Raw genomic sequence first — 16,008 nt, forward strand, 5'->3', positions numbered from 1 at the left:
GTAAGAAAAGGATAAATGTGCGAATTTCGATATACAGGTATAAGCGAAGGCTATGAAAACTGCTTATTTAATTCCAAGTCAGAAACACCATATGGGAAAATATTGTAATATAATCAAATTTATTACTAGGCATTAAACAAACGATGATTACATGCGCTTAAACACTTTCTAAAGTGACCATAATTTATATTTCAAAACGCATACGTAAACATATATAGAATTGTTAAGAAAATAAGAGATTTTTGTCAAAACAACTCACCAAAATTATTTGCATCGATTAAGTTGTTTTGCAAAATTCTCAAATTACATAACCCCGTTAATTTCTTCACAAAAATTCATAAACATTGACACTAAAAAACCTAACAATAAACATCTTTCTACTAAAGACCTTGAAGGACTGACACTCCACTTTTCTTAAAATTTACTTTTAGCGTTTTGCGCCGATTACATTTCGCCAACTCTTCGAATTTGTGTATCTCATATTCAATCAGATAGATCTGCTTCTCGAGTTTCATTTTCTTTTTCTCCAATTTTCGGTAGATATCCGCGAGCTCTTTGCGATCCTGTTAAGCAAACAAAAAACAATTTTCAAAGTAATACCGTTCTTTTGTGCAGATCATACCGATTTTCTGCCCAATCTATGTATGCGGTTGCCCCAGATTTGTTCGCTGTGGCAAAGTTTTTTGCGATTTAGCAACTGAATTCTTTAATTGTGAAAGTGCAGACTCACCGCAAGAGCTTTAAAACATTGTAGCGCCTTCCATTGCGCATTATCTCCAAGCCGATCGACTGCATGTTGGCCACAGCGGAATGAACAGTTAGTTGTAGCCAAATATTTACAACGAAGCACAACAAAAAATTTTGATTACGCTTTGAGAGAATTTTATTTGTGTACGTTTGCTCAGAAAAAAAATATTTAGAATTTTGAAAATGAAATTTATAAAAAAGTTTCGGAATTTCGCCTATTCAAGGTGGTGTTTGTTGGTATCTAGCTTAAAATACTCTCAATACAGACAATTAATTTAACTTAGTATACAAACTACCGCAAATGTTTGTATCATCCATGAAAAAACTGCGATTTGAAAATCAGTTTTCAGCTGCCTTCAGTTTTTCCACAAAAAAAATGTCAAAATTTTATTTTTAAAAACTATTTTTTGAAGCAAAAAATATTGAACATGCCATTTGAAAGACGCCAAGCAAGTTTTACCAATTTTCGCTATCCCACCAACTTCGGACACCCGATCAGATTGCCCGGCTTCAAACTTTCACAAGAACTGCTAAGGGAGTACGAGAGGCGGGATATTCAAAACAGTTTGGTAAGTGGCTGAAAGATGAAAATATTTAATTTTTTTTTTAATATTTGTTTCTGCTTTTTTATATTGACCTACTTTCCTGTAATAGAGGACTCAATATTTGAAGGAAGCGAAATCAGAATATTAAATAAATTCGAAGGGAAGCTGATGGAACCTTTTTGACTTATGTAGAAGAAGAAATTTAAGAGCATGATTTAAGAGTCTTATTAACTTTATACGGCAAGATTAATAAACAAAATCTTCGGATTAAAACCGCGCGAAATTTGCTAAGGATTTTGTAAAAATAGATGCTTTTCATAGTCTTTTAGATCTTTTTTTTGTCATTCCTCTTCATGCGTGAAAGTTTATTTTTTCTTAAAAAACATCCAGGAATTTCTTTATCCATGGCTGACTTCGAAATCTCTCTCTCTGTTGATAGTTTTGGTTATTTTAAGGATGAGATATTTTTGGCTCAAAGATCAAGTTGTAGCCGCGCTGCATATTTTGATAAATTCTGCTGAGAAAAGATCTCAGAAGAAGTCAGCGCTTGAACTCACCTGCTCTCTCACCACTTATAGCATCGCTTGTTAGCTCATTGTATTTAACCATATTACCTTCTGAGATTTCAGAACTTTTGCGAAGTAAAAAAAAGTATGCTAAAAATCAAAACAAATATTTTTACTATTTCTATGTTTTTGTCAATTTTGCTTTTTCGGATATGTACGCTTGGAAATATTGTAAAGAAAAGCAAATAAATCAATTATAACTACAGGGAGCCTCATGCCACATTTCAACACATACTACTGTCGGCAAAAAATACTATGTTAACTTAGGTTAGATGAAGCCATAGAAAAGAAGAACTCCTGTGTTCGAGCTTATAAATTAGCAAAACGCTTAGTAGTCAATACAAATATGCACTGGCGTTTCACTCTTGACAATTCGGTGGGATGTCTGAAGGTATGCGCTCCTAAGTGTTTCAGTCTTGACCTCCCAAGTGCGGGATAGTCAAGATGAAAGAATTTTCCATACAGCTTCATCAGATGGCGACTGCTAAGAATCCCAACCTTGCAGCATGAACGCTAATAGGGTGCCTTTCCTTGCTACCTCATCAGCTTTACAATTTCTTGCAATTCTGCTGTGGCCTGGCATTCAACCCAGTCTTATAATTAGGCATTGAAGAAGGCTGCACTCTGGAGATGTAAATCTACTGCTACCCTTATGGCGCCAATCTCGACCTTACCTTAGTGCCTTAAACTCTCTCGAGTTTCTCTGCAAGGATGTTCTTTTCTAGAGTCCTCCGCCACATATAGACTCCATAGAACATAATGAGATTGACTATGGTGTAGTATAGCTAAAGGACCATTTTCGGTGAGAGATCCCAATGATTCTTTTGCAGCAGAATAAAACAATCGATGCTTTTTTTCCTCTCTAGCTTCCTATCCATATAAGACCCTAGATATTTCACTGTATCCGCCGGTTGCATCCGAAGTGTATCTTCACTGTTTAGGGCCGATTTCCCATTTACGACCTTAAAATAACCCTCGGAGTCGATGTTCTTTGCGAGAATGCGCCTGAACCAAGAGCTCTCATTACAACCCTTCACTTTTTTACAGAAGCTAGGATTTCTAAAATATTTTCTAGGCAAACATTCTCCGAATAGACTGAACCATATATGCATATGATGATAGAGTGGTGATCGTCACGGACACCCCAGTTTGCGATCAGTGAGGCAATTATTCCAGGTAAGAGTGAGATCAGGAACCTCTTCCCTGCTTGCAGTCACGAATGTAGGAGAGTTTCCTTATTACAAATGAACAGGTTTTCACTAACAATGAAATCAAAGAGCGACTCACCTCTGTTATTGGTACCCAATCTGCCCTCGATTGCATGTCGTGAGTTGCCGTCGGAACCAATGATGACATCGGTTCCTCTTGGTGACGCTTCAGCCAAGGTCTTCCTCAACAAAAAGAGAGATGGTTTCACCCCATCGTCGTGCGCCATGTATGCAGAGATTAACCAAAAACCTCCGGCGTCGCACTACAGTTTTGCCGTCACCACATCAGCGTTACTGAAATTGATCGTTGGTCACCAGCAACTTATGACGATTCGTCCTCAATCTAGAGATACCGTTACTGGTCAGCCGCGGTTCCTGGATCAGCATGACATCGGTTTCGTTTTGCCTTAGACATAGCATTAAATTGGCGGAGGCTTCGGCTTCGCATGTTGTAGGATAATATGGAGGAATCTCATCTTTAAGTCTCCAGAAGCGCTAGTTCAGCGCCCCCGTCGTTCTCGACCCTCACGTCCTCAAACAGCTGTTCGAGGCGATTTGGCAGGTGTTATTTTCAACGGTAATGGTAAAAATTGCCAAGAAATTGTTCAGATTGATTCACTGTAGTATATAATTACGTGATATACAAACCAAACGATCAAAATGAAATTCTTGTAAAGAATATTTTGTATTTGTGAAAGGTATTATAGCTTAACGTTTATTCTTGTTTATATTCCTATGTATTTTTCTTCTTCTTTATTGGTGTAGATCGTAGTTATAGCCGAGTACATTCGATTATTCGATTATATCTTAAAGTGATGCCCTTTATAAGTACAGGAATTTCATTGATGACAGTTGATGTTGACGTTGCTATATTTGGCGGACTTGTTGAAGGTCTTACTTTTTTTTTTTTTTTTTTGAAATTCTTAATAGTCTATATCGAACATTTAATAACACATAAGTAACCTGGATCAACTTAAGTGGAAACACTTTTATTAGTCTGAAGTGGCTTATTGATTAAACTACTACAATCTTTTAGCTCTGACACGATATAATGTGCTCACTTCTGCTGTGCAAATACTGTGTTATGACGAAATAATTAAAGAACATTGAACAAAACTGTATTTTTATCTTCGATAAGAATGTGTCAATATGGTTATCAACAGTTTTATTAACATAACCGATTCTAAATATTCGTTTGAGTTTTTTTTTTTTTTAATTTTTTAAAATCAGGTATAGAGGTTTCTGAAGGCAGCAACGATCGCAATTCTAAAGTCAATTATTTTATCATCTACAAAATAATCTTAAATACGGCAGCTTTCAACGGCAAAAAGGCCAGACTTGTCTTCACATACTCTCTGCCTCAATTTTGATAGTTTATAGTCAAATACCAACGCGCTCGTCCCGCTGTGGATGCTGTGTTTTAGGATAGTTCCAGGCTTGTATTTTCGCCTGACCAAACAAGATGAACAATAAATTGCCAACGAAGTACATGCCGCCGGCAATGTAAAAGACAATACGCCACTGCAGCACATTTTTCTGTAAATGCAGGCCGTTTAATAAAAAGTAAGCTTTCTATGTAAATAATAAATAGAAAATATACGAACCGCATCTGTGACAATGAAGCCCACCGCCAGTGGGGCCAATAAGCTCATAATATTTGCCGCACTATTCGCCATGCCCATAAGGACACCAGCAAAATTGGGGGACAAATCAATATGATTGATGAGAAAACCCAAATTGCCGGCTGAATTCACACCAACAGCAATCATCAGCAAAACAAGTGCCAACTCACTCTGATCGGCGCGCATATAGCCGAGTAGTATAAGCGGTACTATGGGCACCCAAAATCCGATAGTGTTAAACAGTTTACGACAGACATTAACACTGATGTAGCCACGTTTAGTCAGCAAACTGGCTGAAAAACAAAATACGAATGTCATCAACAAATCAGCCAGATAAGGCGCTGCGGACATGAGCGCATTGCTCTGGATATCTTGTCCCAGTATGCTCTTCATATATGAGGGGATTTGTGTCCCCATTGTCCAATAGCCCCATGCGTAGGTGCTCTGCGCCAGCAATATCGCCCAGAAAGGCACAGAGCTGAGTATCTTCAACCAAGGTGTCTTCATGGTTGCCTGCTCATGCTCCGGTTTAGCCGTTGTCGCAATTGCGGCTTCAATATACAAACGCTCCGCTTCAGTCATTGATTTGCATTCGCTTGGTGTGTTAGCGCCGACAAAGTACCAAACGAAACCCCAAATTACGCTGAATAAGCCAGCAAAATAGAATATGCCCGGCCAACCGAACGTGGAAGAGGCAATCCAACCGCTGACGAACATCATCAGCACAGTACCAAAAGACATACCGCTGTAGCAAAAGGTGCCAAGTGAGCTACGCTCCTCGGCTGGTATCCATTTGGAGAGTAGTGTGTGCATCGATGCAAACGTGCTACCCTGTAAGAGACCTTGACACAGACGCAGCGCAAAGAATAGTTGCCAATCGCCCAAACGCACGCTCAATGGCGTGAGTAAAGCCAAAAGTCCACTTAGTACTATGCTAAGGAGTAGCGTTATTTTACCACCAAATTTGTGCGCCAACTGACTGCCCGGTATTTGTGTCACAAAATAGCCCCAAAAGAAACTGCTGAGCAGGTAGGATTTTGTCTGCTCGGACCATTGGTATTCCTTGCGTAAAAAATTATGCTTATGAAAAAATATTATATTTTTTTAAGTTTTCCTACCTCAAAATTGGGGTTTGTGGAATTCTTATCCATCATTGCCACTATCGCTACTGAGAGATTTACGCGTTGCGCGAACGCAGCAGCGGCTCCGAGAAATAATAGAATACATTGCACATGACGAGCGCCGAAGAGCGGTGCTAAAATGCGGAGAAATTTCATAATATTTTTTTTATTTTTAAATAATATGTATGTATTATTTTATTTTTTTATATTTTAAAATAATATTTATTATTTTATTTTATTTTTTTATTTTAAAATAATATTTATTTAAAAAGTATACAGTAATTTTTTTGTTATTTATCAAAAATTAAGCATATTTCTTACGCAGATTTTCCGTTCCAAGAACTTTTCACAATTTATTCACATTTTTTTCACTCGAAGTAGTTAGCGCATTTCGAATGTTTCTACAAACCTTTATTTTTGCTATCATCTATCTGCTTATTTTCCATTTAATATTCAGTTTTAGTCACACTGGAACTTAAAGTTTCGAAAACACAACTTATTAATTGAAATGCCACCAAGCAAGTGAACTGATTGAGTATGAAAACCATATAACCGTTTTTGCTTTTTTAATAGTTTGTATATGTAGTAGAGTGGACAGCGGCAATATGATTAGTGTGGCTTAAAAAGTACTTTAATTCAATTATACTTTCAGTGGTGATAGAAAAGTATCGTTTTTTCCAAATTGTAAATAAAAATAATTTGTATGCCTCGAACAGAATATATTTAGTTTGCCATTTAGTTTGTAATATCTAGAAGAAAATTAGTGTACCGAACCAAATTTCTGGTGCCCAAACATTCAGAATGTTGGAAAAGGCTTTCGGTGCATTGTTTGCTCCGAGCAAGAGTTTTTGTTCGATACAAACTACATATTCGAAGAGGAACGAGAACTCGTTACCGACGAATCACGTGATGCTGATAATGGACGATTAACATCTTACTGGCATCTTTGGAATATCGGAAGGATCAGTGAAAACCATTTTGGAAGATAATTTGGGCCTGAAAAAGGAAAAGCGCTATTGGCTCCAAAATCACTAAGTTTTTTCGAAAAACAACGTCGCGCTAACGTTTGTGTATAATGTTTTCTCCGACTACCAGTATGCCATGAAACGTATTATTACTGACGATGTCTGAGGAGTCTTGGATCTATGCTTACGACTCAGAAACATACCATATACCATCAATCGGTCGAAAAATTGTGCCAAAGGTGAGTCGAAGCCGAAAATAACATGTCTTCGATTATCGAAGTTTTGTACACTCCAAATTCCTTTCGACCGACTAAAATGTCAACAAGTAATATTATGTGAGGGTTATGCGACGTTTGGGTAAAGCTATTCGTAAAAAGAGGCCGGAATTATGGGACGACAACTCTTGGTTTTTGCACCACAAAAATGCATTATTTAGCTTTGTGTGACTTTTGGCTTTTCAGCAAACTCAAACAATCGCTCCGGGGCAACCGTTTCGAGTCAATTGAAGACATTTAACGTGAATCGCTACGCGCATTAAAGGCTAATCCGGAAATTGACTTTAACAACTGTTTCGAGGATTTCAAAATATGTTGACACAAGTATTGGGGTTAAGTGAGATTGCTATGAGAAGGGCGACATAGATTTTGAAGTATAAATTAAGAATTTTTAAATTTATCGACAAAGTCTAAATATTTTTTGTTCACTGTAGAATTCCAAGCAATTCAATAAAGTTGTTTTTAATTTGCCACAATTCAAGTGAATTTCAAAATGAATACTCGTATTACAAATTTTTGGCTCAAATTGCGAACTATTACAAATTCGTGTAGATTTTCAAAATATTTCTTGCATAAACTTATCAGCTTTTATTACTAACCTAAACTTCAAAATCGGTTTTGAATGCATTCAGTTGACCATGAAATGCTTTCAATGTTCTTAAATATATTTCAAGTGAAATGTTTTGCATAGCAAATGCGAATTTATTGATCACTGAGCATTCCGAGAAGTATATATTGATATATCGCATGCCTTTTGTATGCACATATTTCTAAGAAAGAGATAGTAAATTTTAATGAAATATGTTTTTGTTCATATGAAGAAAATATAAGTAAACATATACTGCAATTGTGAAAATTGTAAATTGTTTCACAGAATTCTATATGAAAACAATACATTTGAAATTCAAAAAGGATGTGCCAAAATTAATTATGGAAGTGAGTTCGAACAAGAGAAAACGTTAACTTCGGTTACACCAAAGTTATAATACCCTTCGCCAGATTTCTTGCAAGAACTTTATTTTGATCAATCAGTTTGTATGGCAGTTATATGTATACTATAGTAACATATCGGCTGTATACAAAAATTAGCCTGCTCTTGGGGAAAAATATTGTCCCAAAATTCAGGCCGACACCTCAAAACCTATCTACACTTTAATTTACCACAACGGGTTGTCACTATATGTTCTGTGATCCTTTTTTGGAAAACGAATGGCCAAATACAGTATAATGGTTATTTTTTGATGCAAAAATATAAATAAGTACTTACGTGTCTAATCAAACATCTCTTCCAAAAATGCGGAAATTCAGGGTTTAAAATAATACTCATGACAGAGCGTTTTAGTTTCAAAAGCTCATTTTTCTGTAATCTAAATATTCATCGCAAGTGTGGCCTTGCCAATTGCTTTAGAATTTTCAAATGAAAAACTTCTCTCCAATATAATTACACAACACATATTCATGTGTGCTCAAGGCATCAAATGGAGCTTTTGCTGCATTGGAAAGATGAACGATGAGAAGTATTATAAAAGGTGGTCTATTTCAAGGTCCCTATTTTTTAAAGAAAAGTTACAGCAACTTCAAATTTAATAGAGAAGGTTTATTATTTATTCAAAATTATCTCTTTCAAATGTTGACCGCGGCTACGTATTTTTCATAACTCGTTTGAGCATTTCGACTCGTAACTGGCAAATGACACGCGTGATGTTTTATTCCATGGCCTGAATCGAAGCGGGATTAACAGCAAAAACTTAAGACTTTTAGACTTTAAAAGTCTAACCAAGTCTAATTGACTGATCCGAAACGTCAATTATCTGTTCACTGAAGTGCTCTCTCAATAAATCTATTGATGATACGATATGCGATCTTGTTGACGAAATGTTTCAGAGATCACGAGCCTCAATTACAGACATCAAATAGTTAAAAACGCCAGATCTTCTTGGAACTTTTGAAGAGCCTACAGAGCGAAGCGATGTCGCTCGGGAGGGTGGATTTGATTATCATTAAGCGGTAGGGATTCCCATTCACAGTAAACTGCCGGCCTTGATCATCACAGAAGAAGTACGTTCCAATGACACCGCCGGCCTATAAATTGCACCAAACTGTAGATTGCTGCCTGACCAATAATGCATAATTTGCTTATTGACAAAGCCATTCAGCCAGAAATGAGCCCCATCGCTGAAGATGATTTTTCGATGAAAATCCGTATCATTTTCAAATTGTTGCTCAGCTCAGTTCACGATAACACGACGATTCTGGTGGTCAAGCGGCTTCAGTTCTTACGTCAATTTCATCTTGAAAGGATGTAGGCCAAGATCTTTTCGCAAATTTTTCTACAACGACTTTACAGAGATGCCCAACGCTTGAGAATAATGTGTGAGAGACTGATTTGGGTCTTCCACAATTAATGCGCCTGCATTTTGTACTGTGCCTGTAGATTAAAATTTTTCTACTATACGCTCAATTTTTGATCTGAGAGCACGATTATGACGACCATAAATTGGACGTAGCGCTCTAAAAGTTGAGACTACTGACTCCGAATTTCGGTAGTAAATTTTAATAATATCGACTCGTTGTTGGATCGTATATCTTTCCATGGTGAAATGTTATTTTCTGCACTTCGTATTAGGCATGGCCTATTCGGTAGAATATTATTCGATAATATGGGTGATGGTATTGCGAATAGTATGCTCAGAGAGCCGATTATGTTGACCATAAGCTGAGCAAAGCGCTCGACACGACTCAAGCCACATCTGTCAAATAAAGGCTGTTGGAAAAAGTACCTCTACTTGAATTATTCTTATATAAATATATATATGTATACATTCTTGTACATTCATATAAGTATGTCGGAAAACGCTGAGTTCGTGCAACAGCGTCAGATATCTCTAAGCTTTAATTAATCGTGACAAGGCAGTATATTTTCACTTAGCTTTTCATTAAATTAGAAACGTGTGAAGGCACGTCAAGCTAACGTTAGCTGTCAAATTAATCAATAATTAATTAAGCTAATACTGTGTGGTTTATCATTCGGGTAATATGGCATTCAAAATCTATTTTTGTGATTCAATTAATATAACTGTTGAGCCACAAAGTTTTCTTATAACTGTATTCAAAACTTATGGTACATATTTTCCCGGTTTTGACGGGGTTTTCACTGCAAAAAGCTTAAAATTAGTACAAGTGAATATTTGAAAGTGGCTTCCGAATATTTTATAGACCATTTTTCGTGGTGTCGATCACACATCGAGTATTCATCATACTTTTAAAACAATGTAAGTAGACACCAGCTACAAAAAAATTAAATTTTCCGCAGTCTTGTTCCATATTCGATAGTTATAGCACTGCGCTGGGATTCAGGAAGTCGCCGCTTACGATTTTCATCGTTCCAATTTCATAGCAACTTTATACCCGCTACAAAGCTAACTAGTCGTAGTCATTTAAATGGAACTTTAGTTCTAAACTTTTTCATTCTACCCACCACCTCTACCTTCAGTGTTTGTAAAACGTAGTGTTCCAGTGCTTTGTGTTTGCCACTCCTTGTGCACCCACTAGTTGACCTATCAATAGGTTCATCCGCTGCCAATAGCAAACTGCAATTTCTAACTCACTTCCCGTTTTTTCGCTTTTGTCAGTGGAAAAGTGTGGCGTGGCGTCAAGTGTTGAGGCAACTAACAAACAAAAGCAGTCAGCTGCCACTTTATCCATCCGCCACTCAATGCTGTCTATGCTGAAGATATGAAAGTTATCTCGCTGCTCCCGAGTTGCGCCATTGGCATTCAAGTATTTTAGTTGAAAAAGTGCGGAGAAATTAAATTCGCCATCACCGCCATGCATTGGCACTCTCACGAGAGTGAGTGTTGTGAAATTAATGGGGAAGCGTAAGCTTTGTGGTGGCGCTACCATTGACAGGCTTCTAATTAATTTGCCACAACATCCCGGCTTGTCGTTTAAACGCTGGAGTACGGCTGCAAGGGATTGGGTGGAATGGGTGTCAGGCGCACTTGACACGTGAGGGCGTGATAGAGCATGTCGCTGACAATTAGGCATGTCACCAGTCCACTTAGGTGGTGCTTAGGTATAACAACCACAACATAATTCTACACTTTTCATTGCGATTAGATAGGTTTATTGAGTTTTTGTTGTGGTAGTTATTAAGCATACAATATCTGTTGGGTTTTAAGTACTTAATAATTATACTTGTCAAGAATAGTATAAAATAAACTTAATGCTGCTTATCTAACTACTTGTGTATCCACTCAATGATTGTTTTCAGATGGAAGGCGTGGCTTGACATATTCATTTGACAATGAAGAGCGGTATTCAATGTCTATTTAGTTGTTGTTGTTAATACTATAATTTTATCTTCCAAAGAAAGATCACTTTCAAGAACTTTGAAATTATTGTTATAACTTGAAGAGGATGTATTAAATATTGGGTAGTCGAAAAAGTATTTTCGTATTTCTTTTCAAATATCGACATATTTTTTTTTATATTAACAATGAAGTTTAATGAACCAAATATTCAATACACCATTTTGGTCGACCACTTTTTGCCATTTTTCCGCTAGAGACATTATTCCATCAGTATAAAAGCTTTCTGGTTTCTCGGCGAAAAACTGCGACAAGTAATTTTCACATGCGTCACTTGAAGCCAACTTTACTTCATTAAGGGAGTTCTGCATTAACCAAAATAAACGGTAGCCCGTTGGTGTAAGGTCCGGGCTATATGGTGTATGCGTCAAAACTTCTCAGCCAAGTTCTCCCAGTTTTTGCCGAGTCATCAAAAATGTGTATGGTCTAGCGTTGTCCTGATGGAAGACAAAGCCCTTTCCGCTGATCAGTGCTGGCTATTTTTTTCGATTTCTTGTTTTAATTTCATCAGTTGTTGACAGTAAAATGTAGAATCAATCGTTCGACCAAACTAGAGCTGCTCATAGTGGATGATTCCTTTTCAATCCTTTCGAGGCGTCAATCCTGGCTTTGCAACTATTTGTTGAGCTTCACCACTCTTGGACCATGATCTTTTCGCACAATATTGTCGTATTTGATCCACTTTTGGTTCAAAGCAGTTTGATGAGGAATAAGTTCCTTAGCGATGTCAAAGAAAATATTTCTATTTCGGGCCAAATTTCACTCGCTTTTCTATTGCTTAACAAATTGCAAAAGAAAATCGAGTTAATATGGCAACTCTTCCATTTTCTTACTAACAGTCATGCCATATTGCCTACATTCCTCGCATATATTACATTTTCTGTGCAAAAAACAAGAAAATCCAAGCAAATTTGCATATCATTCCCTCTCACCACTCGACAAAGACGCACACATCGTGCCAAAGCGAAGCATTGTTGCGTCGAATTTCGGCTAAAACTACACACAGTTAATGAAATTACACAAGCACAGGGCAACGGAAGGAATCCAAGATGAAATGAAGATAAAAGTGATACGGAGCAAATAACATTAGCACAGAGCGGAATTTGTCAGCATTTGTAGTGCCAAAGAATAACTGCACAAATACACTGCCAAGTCACATATGAACCAAATACATATACATACATACATATGTGTTTGTACGTATGTAAGTCATGCCTTGAAGAATGCTTTATAAGCGCGAAGACAGCAAGCCGGAAATAGGAGTAATTCATTTACCAGCAAAAAAAGTTAGGAAAATAAAATGTGCGAATAGATGAAGCAGCTGAGTATTATGTTCATTTATGCTGCTCCGGGAACTGCTCAACGATAAAGGATATTAATACTTCACTCGCAGGCAAAACGCAATTTATTTTAGTTTTACTTTTACTTCACTGCGCTTGTAATAGCGATTTTTCACAATTTCTCAAGCCACTCGACGGACTTGTTTGACTTCAAAGTGAAGCATGTATGTATGGCTCTAGATATGTATATACATATATGAGCATATTGCTTATATGTATGCACATATGTAAATGTCCAGTGCTGCTGGCAACTTTCTCGGCAAAACTTGCCGCTGTTTAGACATGTTTACACATATAACTGTTACTTGAACTGTTAGGGAAAAGTTAGCTGCTCATCTAAAATACTCTAGACACACTTGATGCTTAGTGGGCCGCTAAGCTTTATCCTACACGAAAATGTACATATGTATTAGTATGTGAGCGGCATGCATAAAACATGTTCATATGGACACATCTTAACCGCTGAAGATGCGCCACAAGTAAACTTTTCCATATTTCGGTCTCAGTTGCATGCTCATTAAAAATTTCATAACCCAGATTTCGTTCTTCCTTCCGCTACTTGGTCACGCACAGTGCGTCTTAAATTATGACTAACTGCTGGTGCACACGTGAGACGCTTAGCTGATGAAATACGCTTGCCAAACTGTTTCTTGGGACATGTTTTTGTATTTTGAGATATAATTTTTGAGCAATTTGTAAAATGCCTTTTTTCAAATATAACATTCTCTATGGTTTAAACATTAACTAAGAGATCAAAGGTATCATCTCAGGAACTTTATCTGGGATCTTAAATAAAATACAACGGACCAAAGTACCGGAGTACAAAGGGACCACTTCTTCAGCCTGCTAAACGACAATGAAAGTATAACATCTGAAGATGGTGAACTTCATTCCCCTATCGAAGACGATGGAACATAATAACTTGGAAAAGATCATAGAAAAGAGGATCGACACACACCATCTTTTCGTCGTTTTAAAGCCACCTTCGACAGCACGAAAAGGGACTGCTATGTTTGAACTTTGTATCCCCGCAAAGCTGATATGGCTGTGGAATTTGACGTTGAGCACTAAAAGCTCAGTCAGGATCGAGAAGGACCTCTCCGAGCCGTTCGATACCAAACGAGGTTTCAGACAAGGACTGCTTCAACCTGCTTGCTGGAAAATATAATAGAGCTGCGGAGCTAAATGCAGAAGGCACAACGCGTATAGCTGCTGGCGTACGCCAATGAGAAGACCAAACTCCACAAGTCACTCAATATCCCCGTCCTAAAATAGGGTCAGAGGCATGGGCGATAACAAGGTGTGCTGACTAGGCCTTAGGAGTGTTCGATGGAAAGGTTTTGCGGAAGATTTATGAAGTAAAAATAAAGTACAATAATAGTTCACTTCAATTTGAAATAATTGCTGAAAATTTGTATGAAGAAATTTAATTTAGTTCTTAGTATATATACACATCTTTTATATAAATATTATTCCTTTATCAAAAAAAAAAATTAAATATGAATAATTTGACTCACCCATTACTTCTACTCTCACATTTCAGCGGAAAATAATTTACTTATCACTTACACTTTACTGCAATCACTAATCCGAAACTTCATGTTCAACGCACTTTGATTTGCTTTACCATTTGCCACCTCCTGCAACAACACCGAATTACTCACAGATCAGTTACGTAACGATTGATTATCAACACTTCAATGCTTATAACACTTCCGTGTTCCCTGTCTTGCTGATTAATTCTTCACTTAATTTAACACATTAATATTTTAATTTCACATTCCATCGCAGCAAAACCAGCGCAATACAAAAACCATTAATTTAATACACTAATCTGAAATAATCAAATGGAACTTCTTATTGGAGGTGACAAGTGAAGTCTAGCGTAGAGATTTGGTTTGTAGAAGATATTGTAGATCAAATATGTTATAACTAACGGGTGATCCAATAGATGTACTTTTTTCAATATCCTTTTTTTGACAGATCACGCGTGAATCTTGTCAAGCTGTCATACTATTTTTGTTCAGTATTGTTTGGCAGTTCATCATGGAAAGACATAAGCCTGAACAACGTTTACGAATCTTTCAATTTTATTACGAAAAGTTACGTTCTGTAAAGAATGTATTTCGCATGCTTCGTTCAACTTGTAGTCAACATAATCGACCTACTGAGCGTACTATTCGCAACACCATCACCCATCTTGAGACCCAGCATTCATTATTGGATAGTATTCTAACGAACAGACCACGACGAGCACGTAGTGTAGAAAATACTTGTATAGCAGCCGAAGCTTGGAGTGTACACGAAGATCGTGGAGAGTCGATTCGGCACCGTTCGCAGAAACTCGGACTGACGTATAGAACGACTTGCCGCGTTTTCGACACCTTAAATTGAAAGGAACAAAATGGAGATTGTGCAAGAACTGAAGCCGTACGACCTTCCCAAACCACATCGTTTCGCTCTATGGCCTCTTAAATGGTCCCATGAAGATCCGACGTTTTGAGCCAAATTTTTTCCTGCGATGAGACCCATTTCTGGCTCAATGAGTATGTAAACAAGAAAAATTGTAGCATTTGGGACAAAGAGTAATCTGAAGAGATTCAAGAGCTGCCGGTGGTATCATCGGTACACATTTTTTCAAAAATGATGCCGGTGTGAACGTAACCATCAATGGCGACCGTTATCGTGCCATGATAATCGACTATTTGATGCCTGAAATTGAAGCTCGTGATCTCAGCGACATTTGGTTTGAACAAGACGGCGCCACTTTCCAGACATCGCATCAAACAATGAATTTATTGAGAAAACTCTTCATTTAGCAGATAATTTCACGTTTTGGGCTGGTGGATTGGCCACCAAGATTGTGTGATATCATACCGTTAGACTTTTTCCTGTTGGGATGTATAAAATTTAAAATCTATGCTGACAATCCCGTTTCGATTCAGGCTTGAAACCAACCATCACGCGTGTCATTCGCCAGTTGTCAGTCGAAATGATTAAAGGAGTCATCGAAAATTTGATTGAAAGGATAGACCAAGATGAATTTGTGAATATATTTCGTGGCTGAGGGTATATACCACTTGTAGGACTTTTCAGTATAATGAATGTTCTATTTGTAGAGCCACGGCTCTAGAACGGCCTTGACGATAGAGGTTAATTGTCGTAATTGTGGAGTCAGAGTTAAACACTGGGAAGTCAGTTTTAGGTTCAAGCACGCTACGGTCACAGATCCTACACAACATCACGACA

General features: G+C 37.4%; 2 protein-coding genes across 2 annotated transcripts in view; both read right to left on the reverse strand.

Annotated features, from left to right (window-relative positions):
• Positions 1–4,025: 4,025 nt before the first annotated feature.
• Positions 4,026–6,300, reverse strand: LOC126756899 (putative inorganic phosphate cotransporter). The gene is made up of 4 exons (XM_050470393.1): positions 6,219–6,300; positions 5,807–5,943; positions 4,671–5,750; positions 4,026–4,602 (listed from the first exon to the last, which is right to left on the reverse strand). Exons 1-4 carry the CDS (start codon positions 6,253–6,255, stop codon positions 4,447–4,449), a joined length of 1,410 nt encoding a protein of 469 aa, XP_050326350.1. The 5' UTR covers positions 6,256–6,300; the 3' UTR covers positions 4,026–4,446.
• A 3,743-nt stretch (positions 6,301–10,043) lies between these two features.
• The window catches only part of LOC126756891 (augmin complex subunit dgt3), a 276,422-nt gene continuing 270,457 nt past the window's right edge, over positions 10,044–16,008 (reverse strand). Inside the window, exon 9 of the transcript XR_007666651.1 lies at positions 10,044–10,054. The gene's annotated coding sequence lies outside the window, so the exon portion shown is untranslated. The remainder of the gene's footprint in view (positions 10,055–16,008) is intronic.

Source organism: Bactrocera neohumeralis, chromosome 4, assembly GCF_024586455.1.
Source record: "Bactrocera neohumeralis isolate Rockhampton chromosome 4, APGP_CSIRO_Bneo_wtdbg2-racon-allhic-juicebox.fasta_v2, whole genome shotgun sequence".
Classification (NCBI taxonomy): Eukaryota; Metazoa; Arthropoda; class Insecta; order Diptera; family Tephritidae; genus Bactrocera; species Bactrocera neohumeralis.

What these genes read in the sequence shown, in the direction of transcription:
- LOC126756899 (XM_050470393.1), bottom strand. Translation starts at nt 6,255, where the DNA reads ATGGAAAATAAGCAGATAGATGATAGCAAAAATAAAG. An exon ending in CCACAAACCCCAATTTTGAG is followed by an intron (nt 5,751 to 5,806) that starts GTAGGAAAACTT and finishes TTTTTACGCAAG; the next exon opens with GAATACCAATGGTCCGAGCA. An exon ending in GCTTCATTGTCACAGATGCG is followed by an intron (nt 4,603 to 4,670) that starts GTTCGTATATTT and finishes CTGCATTTACAG; the next exon opens with AAAAATGTGCTGCAGTGGCG.